Source organism: Pomacea canaliculata, linkage group LG13 (genome assembly GCF_003073045.1).
Source record: "Pomacea canaliculata isolate SZHN2017 linkage group LG13, ASM307304v1, whole genome shotgun sequence".
Lineage (NCBI taxonomy): Eukaryota > Metazoa > Mollusca > Gastropoda > Architaenioglossa > Ampullariidae > Pomacea > Pomacea canaliculata.
The window spans coordinates 13,002,134-13,019,288 of record NC_037602.1 but is presented as its reverse complement, the minus strand read 5'-3'; the positions used below and the strand labels follow the sequence as shown (position 1 = coordinate 13,019,288).

The 17,155-nt window shown below is 35.7% G+C and overlaps 1 protein-coding gene and 2 long non-coding RNA genes across 10 annotated transcripts in view; 2 read left to right on the top strand and 1 right to left on the bottom strand.

Annotated features, from left to right (window-relative positions):
- The window catches only part of LOC112553734 (C-myc promoter-binding protein-like), a 69,341-nt gene extending 68,731 nt beyond the window's left edge, over positions 1–610 (top strand). The window contains 2 exon segments of the mRNA XM_025221148.1: positions 299–330; positions 332–610. Coding sequence (XP_025076933.1) covers positions 299–330; positions 332–436 — 137 coding nt within the window. The 3' untranslated portion in view covers positions 437–610.
- A 3,671-nt stretch (positions 611–4,281) lies between these two features.
- The window catches only part of LOC112553904, a 32,584-nt gene continuing 19,710 nt past the window's right edge, over positions 4,282–17,155 (bottom strand). Inside the window, exon 2 of the long non-coding RNA XR_003097158.1 lies at positions 4,282–4,676. This is a non-coding gene — a long non-coding RNA (uncharacterized LOC112553904). The remainder of the gene's footprint in view (positions 4,677–17,155) is intronic.
- Positions 10,269–16,183, top strand: LOC112553901. 8 transcript variants are annotated; one of them, XR_003097150.1, is made up of 8 exons: positions 10,269–10,474; positions 10,812–10,900; positions 11,239–11,327; positions 11,665–11,753; positions 12,098–12,186; positions 12,524–12,612; positions 12,951–13,039; positions 16,143–16,183. It is a non-coding gene; the product is annotated as an uncharacterized LOC112553901 (long non-coding RNA). The 8 variants fall into 8 exon arrangements; XR_003097153.1 differs by lacking the exon at positions 12,524–12,612 and having other exon boundaries at positions 16,143–16,177; XR_003097148.1 differs by lacking the exon at positions 16,143–16,183 and having other exon boundaries at positions 12,951–13,147.

The window sequence follows — 17,155 nt, the reverse complement described above, 5'->3', positions numbered from 1 at the left end:
TCCTGACTTCATTCTGCCTCCCTGACCCCTTAAAATCCATGTTGGATCCAGCAGACTTCTTTAGTATTAAGTTTTGTTTGTGTAAAGACTTTTTTAAAATTGAAGATTTAGAAAATTGGTCATGTTTTATTGCTGTTGGCCACATATTCGAGATTGGTACCAGATGTCAGGAAAGTTGGTTCTGCTGAACTAATATATCTCTCAGGAAGGGTTGAAATCATATTTGTGAATATTGTATGGGGGGATATTGATTAATTTCTAAAAAGGTTTATTTAAGCTGTATCAACTTTTTTTCCAGATGCATTTGATAGAGAGTATGCTCTTGCCTTTGAAAAAACTGTCCCAAGGAGAGATCCGTAGACTGCAACCTGATGATAAGCCTCGCTCCAATCATATTTTGTGGTGTCGACGAGTATTTTCAGAACTTGAGGTGTAGGCAATGGACCACACAAAATCTACACAAGGTTTAATCATTTTTTCTGAGATGGATCAGTATTCCTAAGAGACATATGTGTCACTTGTTGCAGTCAGGAAGTTGCTGTTGTGTTTAATGGTGCTCTTAATGCTAAGAGACACTTGTGTGATTATGGTTGAAAGGATTTTTTTTCCTCCTATTTATTCTCGATGACGTAGCTTGTCGTTAAAACACCTTCTGTGTCACTCCATATCATTTAATGCTGCAAAGATTTTAATGTTGGCATCATGCAATTGTGTAAGTTAATGACAGGTTGAAACCACACGTTGCAATCTATTTAAATATTTTCAAGAAAATGTTCGTTTTTTTCTAGTTTGTCAGTATGATAATGAATTTTTGTTTTATTTGAACCTGTAGAAGGGATAGATGGGTTTCAAGAATTTTTGTTTTTAACTTCTTTTTATTCACAAACACTGGTACAGTGCAAGTAGTATCTATTGGTCACACTATGGTTGTTATAAGTTAGATGCAAACTTTACTTAGATATAAGCTTTAAACCACAGCATAACATGCTCAACTGCTATGCTTGTAAAAATGGCCTTCTGTAAATTATGCTTTTATAAATTGGTTACATTCATTTCCCATGTCCAGATCTCTACATGCCACCAACATTTTAGTCAAAATTCTGCTGAGGTAGTAATATGGAAGTTATCTTCATCAAAATAAAATAGATGGATTTAAAATTATTTCTTCACGGGCAGCAAAAACACAGTGAAAAAGCAATAATTTGCTGGAAGCAGTGTTGAGGGCATCAGTGCTATTAGCGGATATTCAGTTAATGTATCGTTAGAGAAGAGTGGGACACAAAGAGTTCTTTTTGAATATATATATATGTGTATGATTGAGGAAAAAGAGAATATATGTATGCAAAAGCATGATGTCGCATCAATATGTATATGTGTGCATAAACAGCCTCTTTTATGTTTTCAAACATCACTTGTATGTGTGGGGGAGGGGGGGGGAAACGTGTATTTGAAGATTATCTTTTTTGCCTTAATGTAGTATAAAAGATATAAACATTTAAAAAAATTCTGGTTGCACTTCTGCAAAATTTAAACATTTTTAATGTCTCACCTGCCCTTTACTTTTTCTTTCGCTGGAGGTGGAAGATTTTTTCCTTAAATGTATATTTTGTTTCTCTATCCCATAAGGTTTTTAAGTTTAGAGAGCATATGCACAAGATTAAAGTCTGATTTTGATACTCAGGATATTGCATTCCAGCTACTGATAGTGAAAAGGTGAAATAGCTGTGTATAGCTTCTTCCAAAGCAGAAGCCTATGTAAATTGGGCTATTTTTAACAACTGTTCAGCTGAAGGGCATTCTCTTTGCTGATTAACTTCCTGTCCTTTATAATTGCAGTTTTGTTCTCAGAATTGTTTTTACAAATTTGATGTACTTAATCATTTATAGATAAGAGCACTATACGCTCATCTCTTTATTCTGAAATCATACTGTCCTTTTTCTTCCCTCTAGTTTGTGTTTGTTATTGTCAGTAGTTAATACAGGAAATATTAGATTATATTTTACAGTTAATGTTGATTACCACTCTGTGGTGTGTGTCTGCACCGCTCATGCATGTGTGGGCACATCTGTGTGGTGTGTAGGTGTGAGAGCCTGGTTAATATGTGTGAGCAAGAAAATAAATTTTCCATCATTATGTTTTTAAGTCTGTGTGCGTGTGCACACGCATGTTTTACTGTTTTCCTGATACTGTCAAAATTTAGCATTAGATCCTTTTTTTGAGCTATGTCATTGACCTTCAATTTTTGTATACAGGCATGTTGGGATTAATACATAGTCGTAATCTTGAGGCTACAAAGTTTGGTGATGCCAGAGGTCAGAGCTTGGTTAATGGTGCAGCAAGACATTGTGTTTCTTTAATAATGAGCCACAGCTATGATCTTCAGTAGCAAAATTTGAAAGTTCCAAGTCATTTTAATGTAACAACCAGCAATAGGCTTACGGTGTTCTTTTATTTTTTTTTATTTATTTATTTTTTTAAACATAAGTGCTGGTTTTTTCTGCCTCAAATGTTAGACAGCATAAGCATTAATAATAATGAGGATTTATATTACGCCTTTGAAAAAAAAAAATTTTTTTTCTCAGAGTGCTTTCCATAAATAATAAATGCAAAATTTGTAAAACGCATACTCACACTCCTAAGGAGTATGCTCTTAGCGCTAAAAGCAAGAACACAGAGGAAACAACAAGAACAAGAGCTGAGAGTAACGTGATAGTGCAAAAGGAATGGTGTGTAAAGGCTACCATTGTGGGAAAGGTTGTTAAGAGTAATGTCTACAGAAAAGGTGTGTATTCAGTGCACGTTTTAAAGGATTCAATAGTGGGTAGGTGGCAGATATGGAAAAGGAGAGAGTTCCATTGTTTTTCTGCACAATAACTAAAAATCCTGTGGCCATATGTTGTTTTTGGCGACAGGAAGAGTAAGGAGACGATCATCAGATGACGAACAGAGTTGTCTAGCTGGGATGTAAGGGAAGAGCAGTTCAGAGGCAGGTGCCAGCAGAGAAATTGAAACACAGCACGAACAATTTGTAAATCGGTGTTACACAATGATTTTACTCACAGAAAGAATATAAAAGGAATGTTTTATTAACAGCCTTAGTTGTTTATTGCTTGTTTGATGCAGTTGGGGATTTATTCCTTTAACAGTCTTAAAATGGGATCCAGGGCTGATGTGCATAAGCGAACTTAAATTTCTTACTTAAGTTGGCCGACTTAACCGCAAACTTGACAGCTGAGTTCGTGGCTGGCGAGAATCGACGTCGGTGTGTATGAGCAGACTCAACTGCTTGCTTAGTTAAAAATGGGTCAAGACAGTGACCTCTTGTCCTTTTCGGAATTGCCGGGGATTCTCTCGCGTCACTGGCTATTTATATACAAACAGCCAATCAACAATCGCTTTGTTCGCGCTTTACGCTTTTATGCTTGCTCCTGCTCAGTCTTTTCAACCACGATACTATCTTTTGAGATTGAGGTATTTGCCTGAAAAATTATAAACAATTACCAAAAAGGAAGACCGTACGTCCAGCTGCAGGGATTGTGAGATTTGGCTTCTCATCAGCTTGGTGGAAGAGCACAAAGAAGGGCTATTTGCGACACTTTCCAATTCGTGGACCGCGACGAAAAAAAAATCAGCTGTGGAAAGACATCAGTGCTCGTGGAGAGCAAAAAAAAAAAATGGGAATGGGCCCAAATTTTTAAAAAAATGGTCAAATTCAAAAGCCAGGGTGGTCGATGTCCTCCTGTATTAAATCGCACAGGTACATGATATTGACTCGCCGAAAGCGAAATCGAGCGTAGAGTTCAACGTCATCATACAGGTCAAAAGGATTGTGTCTGTCACGAAACACACGTTCCCTCCTCAAATGTCTTCTTATCCTCATTCTAAAGCACAGTAGTCTCGCTGCCATCTTCTGTCACTCTTCACACGAAGAAATCAGAAAATGTGCTAACTTCATATATTCTTGTCGATTTAAAAAAGTCATCCCCCAGTTAGAACCCTTTATCCAGGTATTCAAACACAGATATTCAATTGAAAAATTTAATGCATGTTTAGAATTAACCGAAGAAAAGTTTGCTAAACACTGGCTATCCTATGAACAACTTGTTAACTAAACTAAATACTGATTATATACATATATATGACTTCTTGATTATCAAAAACTACATGTTTTGATATACATTAATATTGTGCTGTCATCCTATGACACATGGATTCCAAGGTGCCTTCTATGATGATTGCTTTATTTGTGTGGCTTCTCTGGGCAGATGGATATATTCTTAAAATGTTTGTTAATTTATGTGTATATGTTTGTTTTTTATGTTGGTATATTGTAAAATATTGCTTGTTTGTTATGTATACTTATATTGTTATGTAGCTGTGAAAAATTCATATCCCTTATGTCTCTTCGTAGTCTGGATACCCTATACCTACTTGAAAAATGTTTTGTGAATAGACATGTTTTCCTTCCCCGATTTGAATTTGTATAACGTGAAGATAATATATGTGGGTGCTATGCTCAATGTAGCTAATGTCATAAGTTTATACATAAGTATAAGTTCAGTGTAAGGTTGAAATGTGCGAACTGCCTGAAATATGTGTTATTTATTGATGTGTGTTGAAAGCTATCGGTATTTGTGTTGGCTACAACTAAAAGTTAAAGACAAACCACTACAACCTATGCTGGTCCTTTCATAGGGTAGGGTATGATGAGGTGGAGGAAAGATTTGTGTAGATTGTCAGAGATATGTTTGTTAATCTATTTATGTAAATTGATGTATGCAGTAGTTTTTGTTATGTTTTGAATATGTATTGTTTAAAAATAATAATAAACAAAAAAAATAAATGTGCAAACTTAAGTCGCCCGACTCATCTAAGTAAGGGTTTATACCTGGGGGAGAGCAGTCTTAAAGTTGAATAAGAAACTTTGTACATAGTGGACTTGAGTTGTCCTTTGCACACCATGTTACTGTACTTAAAGTTAAGTCAGCCAACTTAAGCTTAAGTTCATGTTTAAGTTCGCTTATGCACATCAGCCCTGGACCCTTAACGGTCTAAAACCCGCATGGTCGTTGTATGATTCTGTGTGTGGCTCGTTATTCATGGCATTTCTAGCATACTCAAAATGTTCTCCAACTCTGGCTCTAATTCTTGTTCTTTTTGTTAAGTACGAATACCATATGCTATCAGCGGCGGCGCTTCGGGGTGGCAAATGGGGCGGCTGCCCCAGGCCCCGCTCTCAAAGGGCCCCCGCGCTTCAGCCCCAAGGTCATCTTTATGAGTTTGTCAACTTAAAATACATTCTGTGTTAAACGGAAAAATGCTGAGAGGGGCTCTTTAAAATCAGACTTCTTTAAGGTCAAAAACCGAAGGCCCCGTCAATGAATTTTCCACACGTAAGGCATGAAAAGTGGATTTTATAAATAAGCATTAATGTAAAACTTTTGGTTTAAAAACTCTGAAACTGACATTTATATGCAGAAGGCTGCTATATGTCCATATACAGCCTATATGTCGTCATCTCTTTATTGCATGTCTCGTATTGACATTGCTAGCTGTGTTAAGTTGTGACCAAAAAATTGACGTTCAGAAAACACTTCTAAGTTGTAATTAAGCAAATTATTGAACCGATGTCTTCACGTTAAACCCAACAACAATAACAAGCAGTTTATTAAGTTATCGTCACCATATTATTTTGCTTTAAGAAAAAAACGCTACTGTCACAAACTGTGGGAAAGGTTACGAACAATTAAAACACTAAATTTGTGCGTTATTTCACGAAATTGATCCAGCCTATCTAACTGTATATACATCAGTGCATCCGGCATCATATCAATAGGGATATTGATACACGTACTCCATTACCCTGATTCCTTACACCGCCTCTGCATGCTATCTAAATTATATTTAATATATATATAAAAAATGCAAATGATGTATGAAGATTATACTCTTTATACAGCTCTGATTAAAAATGCAAAAGTTAACATACGAATTCCATCATCTATCCCTGATATTTATGTGTCTTATTCCCGTGAAATAAATATGCACAAGACGGCAAATCGTTTAGTGACCTTTCATACCTGGATAAAAATAGAGCTTAGAGTTAGAAAATTAGCTATTTTCTTCCATTATTTGTTTTGCTTTTTTACTTAAACTTTTAAAATTAATAAAGTTTGTTTAATCACTTTTATCTTTAAACGCCAGCACCCAGCTGTCTAGAATTATTGTAAAATAAATTATTAACCATCATACAGTTATTACCATTTGTGGTCGAAAAAGAGACTATTAAAGTTAATTTGTCTGAATTGATACTTCCATGCAGTCACAATCATGTAAATGGATGTCTATATGAGGTTTTTTTGGTTCACCATTGGGACAGAATCCTAATGCTGCACTTTCTCAGATATTCTTTTAATTACCTGTGGAAGGTGGAGATCGAGTGTCATGGATCAGTCCGTGCCTCTGTCCAGTATTTTTCAGACTTTTAACCCTTTTGTGACTCACGGACTAACAGTGGTATTTTGAATGTACATGCTTGGTTGAATGGATAAAAACATAGGAAAGGTTAACTGTGTTAAATGTTTAGTGAACACTAGCTGTTCACAGTTGGGTTTAGGTGGAACAAGTTGTGGAAAATTACTCAGGCCTGGGATACCAAGAGAAGAAGGCGTGCCTTAGTCATGAGTTGTAAATCTTCCTTGTTGAGATTTTGTGTTTAGTAGCAGGGTAGTGCCGATCGACGCTGGATGCGGCGCGGTACTCACCCGTTTTGGGATTGACCTCGCCTAGACGAGGTTTTAATCGTATGGGCGGATTTAATTGGAGCTATTCTGGGTAAAGAAGGATCGCCTGCCAGGACCATTCCGTGATTGACGTGATTTTGGTTCAGCACCCAGCAGCACGTGGGTTACGAGCCCCATGACGTCACCGCGGATCGAGTACGCTCCCTTTAACTTCGAAAACCGCGCCACGACACGGCCATGTTTACGGCCCTCGTGTATGTGTGGGTGCTTGTGCCATTGGATTATAGTTGGCTGGACATGTGGAGAGCGACAACCCTGAGGGACGATGAACTGTGAGTAACGTATTCAACGATTGCTTGTGCGGTCATAAGTTAGAAAATAGAACTGGAACCTCGTTGCTCGGCGAACTTCCCCTGATGTAAGCATTGCATCTATAGTTAGAAGTTTGTCGCCATTAGAACGAGGCGTTGAGCCGAGTTGTTATTAATGCGTACTTGTCATGTAGTGTGAAAAGTCCTGAGCCACTCGACAACGCAATAGCCAAGATTTGGGCAGCCTCAGGCAATCGTGTTGATGTGTTGATAGAACGCCCATTTGTCTGGCTGAGCGAGTTGTTAAGCCACCCCTGCCGTGACGATTTGTGTAGTAAGAGTACAAAAAAATTATTTAAAAAATAAATAAAAGAGATAGAAGAATAATTCAAACTGATAATGATAGATAAAAATGTGTAGAAAAGGAACAATCTACCTGAAACGTGCTTGGGAACTCACTTTTATTGTAATACATATAGAATCGGGTATATGAAGTGAAGTTTTTAAAAAGTTTTTCAGGCGCATGTTTACACAGGTTATGTCATCTAAAAAAGAAGTTAGACTTTCAGGAATCAGAGTTTGATGTTTGAAAACAAAGATGAACTGCACACACATTGTTCTTGTCCATAGAAATTTCCAAATGATACAATTGTAAGATGCCAGAATTCTAAAAATCCAAGTAGCAAGTCGCACACTTCTGGAACTGTGTATCGTCTCGCCATTTTTCCAGTGGAAAAGAACAGCACTCGGGAAAGTTGACGATATTTCTGTTCAAACTGTGTTCAGAACTGCCTAAGCTATCATAATTAATTATTTTACGAAAAAGAAGCACTGTAGACGTCTAAAGAAAAACAACGCATGGGATAAATCTATCCCATAGTGCCAGGTGTTTGTTCAAGAGGTGGGACAAATTGACCTACTCGTTCAAGAAGAGTTAAAGGGATACTAAGGTCTAAAGGGAAAATTAAACTGCTTAGAAACTCGTAAATAGTAGGATAAATTTGAATCTCGTCTATTTTCATGTCTGTTCATGTGGAAAAAGTTGAAGGTTTTCAGTAGAATGTTGTGTTTAATAAGAGAAATATCACGGGACTCTTTCGTTTGCGTCGACGAAGTCGCGTTCTCCGTCACGTGACCCTATGACGCGTGGTTTCCATAGTGAGAGCCATGCCTCGAGAATGTGCTGCATCCGATTGCCACGAAAAGATGGGAAAAGATATACGACTTTGTCTTTTCATCAGTTTCCAAAAGACAGAGCCTTACAAAAAGAGTGGGTCAAACAATAACAAGACTCGATCCCACACGTTTGGGAGCCCAGAGAGTGGGACATGTGCAAGCATTTTGTTGACGAGTGCTGTACTAGCCGGACCCAAAGGTCCAAACAGTTAGGTTTGGCCTTCAAGGCACAGCTTCTGCCAGATGCAATTTCAGAAATGATGTTTGTAAAATAAAAATGCCAGATGCATGCAAGATTTGTTTTGGGCATAAAAATGAAGTGTGTCCCATACCTAAGTTTAAACAAATAAAAAAATTTAATGTTAATAAAGGGAAGATCTTATTTTGCAATTCATGTCAGATACATGAAAATATTTTTAGACATCTGATATGAAGTGTGTCCAATAACTGGATTTGGATAAATGTAACAATTTTCATGCTGTATAGGGAATATTTTCTTGATTATTCACTTTTAAGCTTTTACTCTACATTTTTTTATGCTTCAACATTTTGTATAAGATTTTTCATTAAAGTGTTTTCTTGCATTTCATCCTTTTAATTTGACATTGCTCAGACTAAACTTTGCCTATAAATAAAAAATGCTGGTACCCTTGATTGAAATATACTCACTTGTGTGGTTCTGTTTGCATATAGTCTTCTCGCCATCTTTTTATATTAATCTACTTTATTAGCATTATGGTGGAATTCATAACAAACCTGAAAGAGCCACTTATAAAGTCATTATGTATTCAGAGCATTTCTCTCAAAAATCTGTAATGTAAGCATTTATCTATGGTTTGCCTGCACAGTGGCTAAAGCACCAGTAAGACAATAAGAAATAGCCTTCATGGCTGGTAATGCACATCTGGTCCTCCTCTACATTATTTTTAATTTGTGCATAATAAGGCAACATATTTTTCTTCATCTTTTTGTTGTGGCCATTCCTCACAAATGCACCAGTCTGAAACTGATAAATGAATCTATGTACACACATTTAAACAACAAACATATAAGTTAAAAGCACAGGCATAATAACAGATAAAGCAAATGTCTCGGATCTGCTTGAATTCTCTGCATTGTTGTTATAAAGTAAGTCATTAGTGGAATCATTCAAACTATACCCCCCAAAAGGCTGCAAATATTGTCTGTTTAAAATATTTAAATACAGATATTTCAAAATATTAATTTTGAAACTATCCTTAGGAAAGTTCACTTTAAAACCCCAATTATCATATACAATGTGAATATTCCGATGTGTGTGTGTGTGAGGGAAATAATTAGCATACCAAATGAAATTTTATTTTTTAAATACACTACGAAGTGAATTCATCAACAACAATGCCCAGTGTAAAGAGTTCGAGTGCAATATGTTTATTTAAAGTGCTTGAAGGTAAAGCATGCATTCACTTTCTGTTCCCGTGCACACAGTATGACTTACTTCTATAGTCCTACGTACCTGCTTTGTGCTTCGACTGCTGCAACGTTTTCCTCGTCCGACGAGGATGTTCAGTCGATTGTGAGTTGATAAAAGTGGTTCAAATTGGTAAAATTGAACATTACTCATGGCAATCTTGATTGTTAATGATTTTGGATATCACAAATCCAACTAACGAAACACACTGATCACTATCCTAGCAATGAGCACAGACACTTTCTGTCGTTTGTGACGTCACAAACGACTCGTCAGCTTGACCGTCTCGGGAAGCTATCGTGGCTACTCGGCGGAAGGACACAAGGGTCGATTTCACTGGATTTTTTCGATTCTTATAAACATCGGCAACCGAAATAATGTTAATAAGCGGTAATTAAGTGAGAAACGAATCATTTATTTCTCCTGCATTGCTCTCTTGCTCTGTAATTTTAACTAAATATAGTTTTGAAACGTTTGACCGTCGCCAGAGCCTTATCACAACCCTTTAGTATCCTTTTAAAGGAAGAAAGAAATGAAATGTATTTGTTTCTTTACCAAAGATTAAACATTCTAACCTTTAAACTAATACCGTCTGTATGTCTGTGTATAAGGCTTTCATGCTTGTCAATGCATGCAAATTTGTCTGTTAATCTTTAATTTTGTTTTTGTATTTTATGATTTTTCTCATATATTTTTGCATTTAGAAATGGCAGTGGCCCTGGCATCCTTGGACATCACAAGGAAAGGATAGCATCTCTTGGCAGTGCGTTGTCGGATGGGGAATGAAGGAGAGGTAGGATGTGTTTCTTTGTATTATATTTTTTGTTTTGTGAGCTTTTCGTGTGTTCCATCTAATTATGATTGATTGGTTTTGCATCTGTACCTACCTTTTAGGGACCTCGGCATATGACAATAGAGGTGAGCATCATTTGATAACTGGGTGTAGTATTAAAGGAAGAAAGAAATGAACTGTTTTTTTACTAAAGACTAACCATTCTAACCTTTAAACTAATACCGTATGTATGTCTGTGTATAAGGCTTTCATGCTTGTCAATGCATGCAAATTTGTCTGTTAATCTTTAATTTTGTTTTTGTATTTTATGATTTTTCTCATATAATTTTGCATTTAGAAATGGCAGTGGCCATTGCATCCTTGGACATCACAAGGAAAGGATAGCATCCCTTGGCAGTGCGTTGTCGGAGGGGGAATGAAGGAGAGGTAGGATGTGTTTCTTTGTATTATATTTTTTGTTTTGTGAGCTTTTCGTGTGTTCCATCTAATTATGATTGATTTTTTTTTGCATCTGTACCTACCTTTTAGGGACCTCAGCATATGACAATAGAGGTGAGCATCATTTGATAACTGGGTGTAGTATTAAAGGAAGAAAGAAATGAACTGTTTTTTTACTAAAGACTAACCATTCTAACCTTTAAACTAATACCGTCTGTATGTCTGTGTATAAGGCTTTCATGCTTGTCAATGCATGCAAATTTGTCTGTTAATCTTTAATTTTGTTTTTGTATTTTATGATTTTTCTCATATATTTTTGCATTTAGAAATGACAGTGGTCATTGCATCCTTGGACATGACAAGGAAAGGGCAGCAACTCTTGGCAGTGCGTTGTCTGAGCGTTAATGAAAGAGAGGTAGGATGTGTTTCTTTGTATTATATTTTTTGTTTCGTGAGCTTTTCGTGTGTTCCATCTATTTATGATTGATTGGTTTTGCATCTGTACCTACCTTTTAGGGACCTCGGCATATGACAATAGAGGTGAGCATCATTTGATAACTGGGTGTAGTATTAAAGGAAGAAAGAAATGAACTGTTTTTTTACTAAAGACTAACCATTCTAACCTTTAAACTAATACCGTCTGTATGTCTGTGTATAAGGCTTTCATGCTTGTCAATGCATGCAAATTTGTCTGTTAATCTTTAATTTTGTTTTTGTATTTTATGATTTTTCTCATATAATTTTGCATTTAGAAATGGCAGTGGCCCTGGCATCCTTGGACATCACAAGGAAAGGATAGCATCTCTTGGCAGTGCGTTGTCGGATGGGGAATGAATTAGAGGTAGGATGTGTTTCTTTGTATTATATTTTTTGTTTTGTGAGCTTTTCGTGTGTTCCATCTAATTATGATTGATTTTTTTTTGCATCTGTACCTACCTTTTAGGGACCTCAGCATATGACAATAGAGGTGAGCATCATTTGATAACTGGGTGTAGTATTAAAGGAAGAAAGAAATGAAATGTATTTGTTTCTTTACCAAAGATTAACCATTCTAACCTTTAAACTAATACCGTCTGTATGTCTGTGTATAAGGCTTTCATGCTTGTCAATGCATGCAAATTTGTCTGTTAATCTTTAATTTTGTTTTTGTATTTTATGATTTTTCTCATATAATTTTGCATTTAGAAATGGCAGTGGCCCTGGTATCCTTGGACATCACAAGGAAAGGGCAGCAACTCTTGGCAGTGCGTTGTCTGAGCGGGAATGAAAGAGAGGTAGGATGTGTTTGTTTGTATTAGATTTTCTATTTTGTGAGCTTTTCAAGTTTTCCATCTAATTATGATTGATTGGTTTTGCATCTGTACCTACCTTTTAGGGACCTCTGCTTATGACAATAGAGGTGAGCATCATTTGATAACTGTGTGTACTATTAAAGGAAGAAAGAAACGAACTGTTTCTTTACCAAAGATTAACCATTCTAACCTTTAAACTAATACCTTCTGTATGTCTGTGTATAAGGCTTTCATGCTTGTCAATGCATGCAAATTTGTCTGTTAATCTTTAATTTTGTTTTTGTATTTTATGATTTTTCTCATATATTTTTGCATTTAGAAATGACAGTGGTCATTGCATCCTTGGACATGACAAGGAAAGGGCAGCAACTCTTGGCAGTGCGTTGTCTGAGCGTTAATGAAAGAGAGGTAGGATGTGTTTCTTTGTATTATATTTTTTGTTTCGTGAGCTTTTCGTGTGTTCCATCTATTTATGATTGATTGGTTTTGCATCTGTACCTACCTTTTAGGGACCTCAGCATATGACAATAGAGGTGAGCATCATTTGATAACTGGGTGTAGTAATTAAAGGAAGAAAGAATGAACTGTTTTTTTACTAAAGACTAACCATTCTAACTTTAAACTAATTACCGTCTGTATGTCTGTGTATAAGGCTTTCATGCTTGTCAATGCATGCAAATTTGTCTGTTAATCTTTAATTTTGTTTTGTATTTTAAATGATTTTTCTCGTATAATTTTGCATTTAGAAATGGCAGTGGCCCTGGCATCCTTGGACATCACAAGGAAAGGATAGCATTTCTTGGCAGTGCGTTGTCGGATGGGGAATGAAGGAGAGGTAGGATGTGTTTCTTTGTATTATATTTTTTGTTTTGTGAGCTTTTCGTGTGTTCCATCTAATTATGATTGATTTTTTTTTTGCATCTGTACCTACCTTTTAGGGACCTCAGCATATGACAATAGAGGTGTACAAGCATCATTTGATAACTGGGTGTAGATTAAAGGAAGAAGAAATGAAAATGTATTTTGTTTCTTTTAAAGATTAACCATTCTAACTTTAAGACTAATACCGTCTGTATGTCTGTGTATAAAGGCTTTCATGCTTGTCAAATGCATGCAAATTTGTCTGTTAATCTTAATTTTGTTTGTATTTTATGATTTTCTCATATATTTTTGCATTTAGAAATGGCAAGTGGCATTGCATCCTTGGACTCACAAGAAAGGCAGACAAGGCAGTGCGATTGTCTCGTGGTAATTGATGAGATTGCATTGTGTTTGCTACCTTTAGGGATCTGATATGACAATAGACGGTGAGATTTGTTTCTTTAGTGCTCTAGCTTTAACTAATTGTTGTGTATAAGGCTATTCATGCTTGTCATGCAAATTTGTGTGTGTAAGTTTTTCGCTTTGCATTTAGAAATGGCATGCCCTTGTGGCAGTGCGTTGTTCACTTTAGTTTCCATTCTATTATGATTGATTTTTTTTTGCATCTGTACCTACCTTTATAGGGACCTCAGCATATGACTATCTTTAAGTATTAAAGGAAGAAAGAAATGAAATTATTGTTTCTTTACCAAAGATAACCAATTCTAAGACCTCGCATAACAATGCATAAGGTGAATTTTAGTGGTTGTATTTTTCTCATAATAATATTAAATAATGAAACATTTGTAAATGACATGTGGTCTCTCCACATCTCACTGCACAATTTGGATCCTTATGACTAAAGGTCTGAACTTACTTCTAAATCTAATACCGTGTATGTCTGTGTAAAAGGCATTCATGCTGTCAATTGCATGCAAATTTGTCTGCTTAATCTTTAAATTTTGTTGTTTCTTTTATGATATTTTCTCATATTTTTTGCATTAGAAATATCCATTGGCATCCTTGACATCACGAGCAAGGAAGTTGGATGCGTGTCGGAGGCGGCGAATGATAAGAGACATGTAGGATGTGTTTCTTTGTATTATATTTTGTTTTGTTTGAGCTTTCTTTTCGTGTGTTCCATCTAAATTATATGATTCGTTTTGCAATCTGTAAGCACTACCTTATTAGCGGACCTCGGCAGTATGACATTCAGACTGTGAGCATCATAACTGGTTAGTATTAAAGGAAGAAAAGAAAATGAACTGTTTTTTACTACTAAGACTAACCATTTCTAACCTTTAACTAATACCTCTGTAAGCCTGTGTGTAACCATGTCTTGTCAAGCATGCCAAATTTTCTTCAGTTAATTTTAATTTTGTTTTTGTATTTTATATTTTTCTCATAAATTTTTGCATTTAGAAATGGCATGGCCCTGGCATTGCTCCTATGGACATCACAAGGAAAGCCATAGCAATTTGTGCTGCGTTGTCTGAGCGGGAATAATTAGAGGTAGGATGTGTTTCTTTGTATAGGATTTTCTATTTGTGAGCTTATTCGTGTGTTTCCATCATTGGTTTTGCATCTGACCTACCTTTGAGGGACTCGGCAAGTATGACAATAGAGTGAGCACCATTTGATAACTGGATGTAGTATTAAAGAAGAGAAATGAACTGTTTTTTACTAAAACTAACCATTCTAACCTTTAACTAATACCGTTCTGTAAATTCTGTGTGTATAAGGCTTTCATGCTTGTCAATGCATGCATAATTTGTACGTTTAAAATCTTTAATTTTGTTTTGTATTTTTAAGTGAATTTTTCTCATATATTTTGCATTTAGAAATGCAGTGTGCCCATTGGCCCTCATCCTATGGACATGACAAGGAAAGCAGCAACTCTTGACAGTGCGTTAGTCTGAGCGAATGAAAGAGAGGATTAGTATGTTTCTATTGTATTAGATTTTCGTGAGCTTTTTCGTGTGTTCCATCTATTTATGATTGATTGGCATCTGTACAACCTTTTAGGACCTCGCACATATGACAATAGAGGTGACATCATTTGATAACTGGGATTAGTATTGAATGAACTGCTAAAGACTAACCATTTCTAACCCTTAAAACTAATACGTCCGTGGAAGAATTTGTCATGCAGTGCAAAGTTTAATTTTGTTTTGTATTTTATGATTTTTCTAATATATTTTTGCTTAGAAATGCAGTTGGCATCCTTGGACATCACAAGAAAGGATAGCATCTCTTTGTTTTGCTTAGAGTATGTGTTTCTTTGTATTATAATTTTGTTTTGACGTGAGTTTGTCGTGTGTTCATCTAATTATGATTATTTTTTTTTGGCATCTGTACCTCCTTTTAGGGACCCTCAGCATATGACAATAGAGTTGAGCATCATTTGATAACTGGGTGTAGTATTAAAAGGAAGAAAGAAATGAATGTATTTTTTCTTTAACCAAAGATTAACCATGCTAACCTTTAAACCTAATACCGTCTGTATGTCTGTGTATAAGGCTTTCATGCTTGTCAATGCATGCAAATTTGTCTGTTAATCTTTAATTTTTTGTTTTTGTATTTTTTAAATTTATTTTTTCCCTCATATATTTTGCATTTAGAAAATGGGTGGCCCAGTGGACCCTGGTATCCTTGGACATCACAAGGAAAGGGCAAGCAACTCTTGGTAGTTGCGTTGGTCGATGGGGAATGAAAGGAGAGGTAGGATGTTGTTTTGTTTGTATTAGATTTTCTGTTTTGTGAAGCTTTTCAAAGTTTTCCATCTAATTATGATGATTGGTTTTGCATCTGTACCTACCTTTTTTTAGGGACCTCTGCTTAATGACAAAGAGGTGGCATCATTTGATAACTGTGTGTACTATTAAGGAAGACAAAAAACGAACTGTTTTTTTACTAAAGACTAAACCATTCTCTAACCTTTAAAAACTATACCGTCTGTAATGTCTGTGGTATAAGGCTTATATCCATGCTTGTCAAATGCATGCAAATTTGTCTGTTAATCTTTAATTTGTTTTTGTATTTTTATATGAATTTTCTCATATAATTTTTGCATTTAGAAATGGCAGTGGCCCTGGCATCCTTGGACATGACAAAGGAAAGGGGATAGCACTCTTGGCAGTGGCTTGTCTGAGCGTAATGAAAAGAGAGGTAGGAATGTGTTTTTCTTGTATTTATTTTTTGTTTCGGTGACTTTTCGTGTGTTCCATCTATTTATGATTGATGGTTTTGCATCTGTACCTACCTTGGAGACCCCCTCGGCATATGACATAGAGGTGTGCTCAAATTTGATAACTGGGTGAAGTATTAAGCAAAAGAATGAACTGTGTTTTTTTTTAAAAACTAAGACTAACCATTCAATTTAAACATAATACCGTCTGTTTATGGGTCTGTGTATATAATTAAGGGCTTTTTTCATTCCCCAATTGCTTTCAATTGCAATGCAAATTTGTTGTTTTGCTTTAAATTTTGTTTTTTTTGTATTTTTATGATTTTTTCTCTCAGTTTTTTCCCTTCTTTTTCTCCAAGATGTTCACTTCCGTATAATTTGCATTAGATGGAGTTGGGCCTCTGGCATCACTTCGGAACATATAGTCAAACAAGGAAGGATAGCAGTTATTCTGGTACGGTTGTCAGACATCGGGGATGAATTAGAAATAGTGAATGTTTCCATTCTCTTCTTTCTTCTTTACTTTTTGTATTATAATTCTTCTTGGTTTTAGGTGAGTTGTTTTTTAATTTTCCTTCTTTATTTTTTCCGCCCCCTTTCTCTCCCTCTGTTTCTTTTCCGGCACTCTAATTATTGATTCAATTTTTTTTTTTTTTTTTTTGCAATCTAGTACCATTTAATAACAAGCTTTTTTTTAGGGATCACTTGCTTTTTTCTTCCCTGCCTCGTAGCATAGTGATGACATAGAGTCTTTATGAATCTTTGAAAAGAGGAAATAACTGGGTTGTATTAAAAAATATAAGAAAATAAATAAATGGGTTAATCTTTGGCGAGGGTTTTCACTTTTTAAGACACCAATAAGATTTGATACTTAAACGGCATATCTAAAACCTACCTGTATTA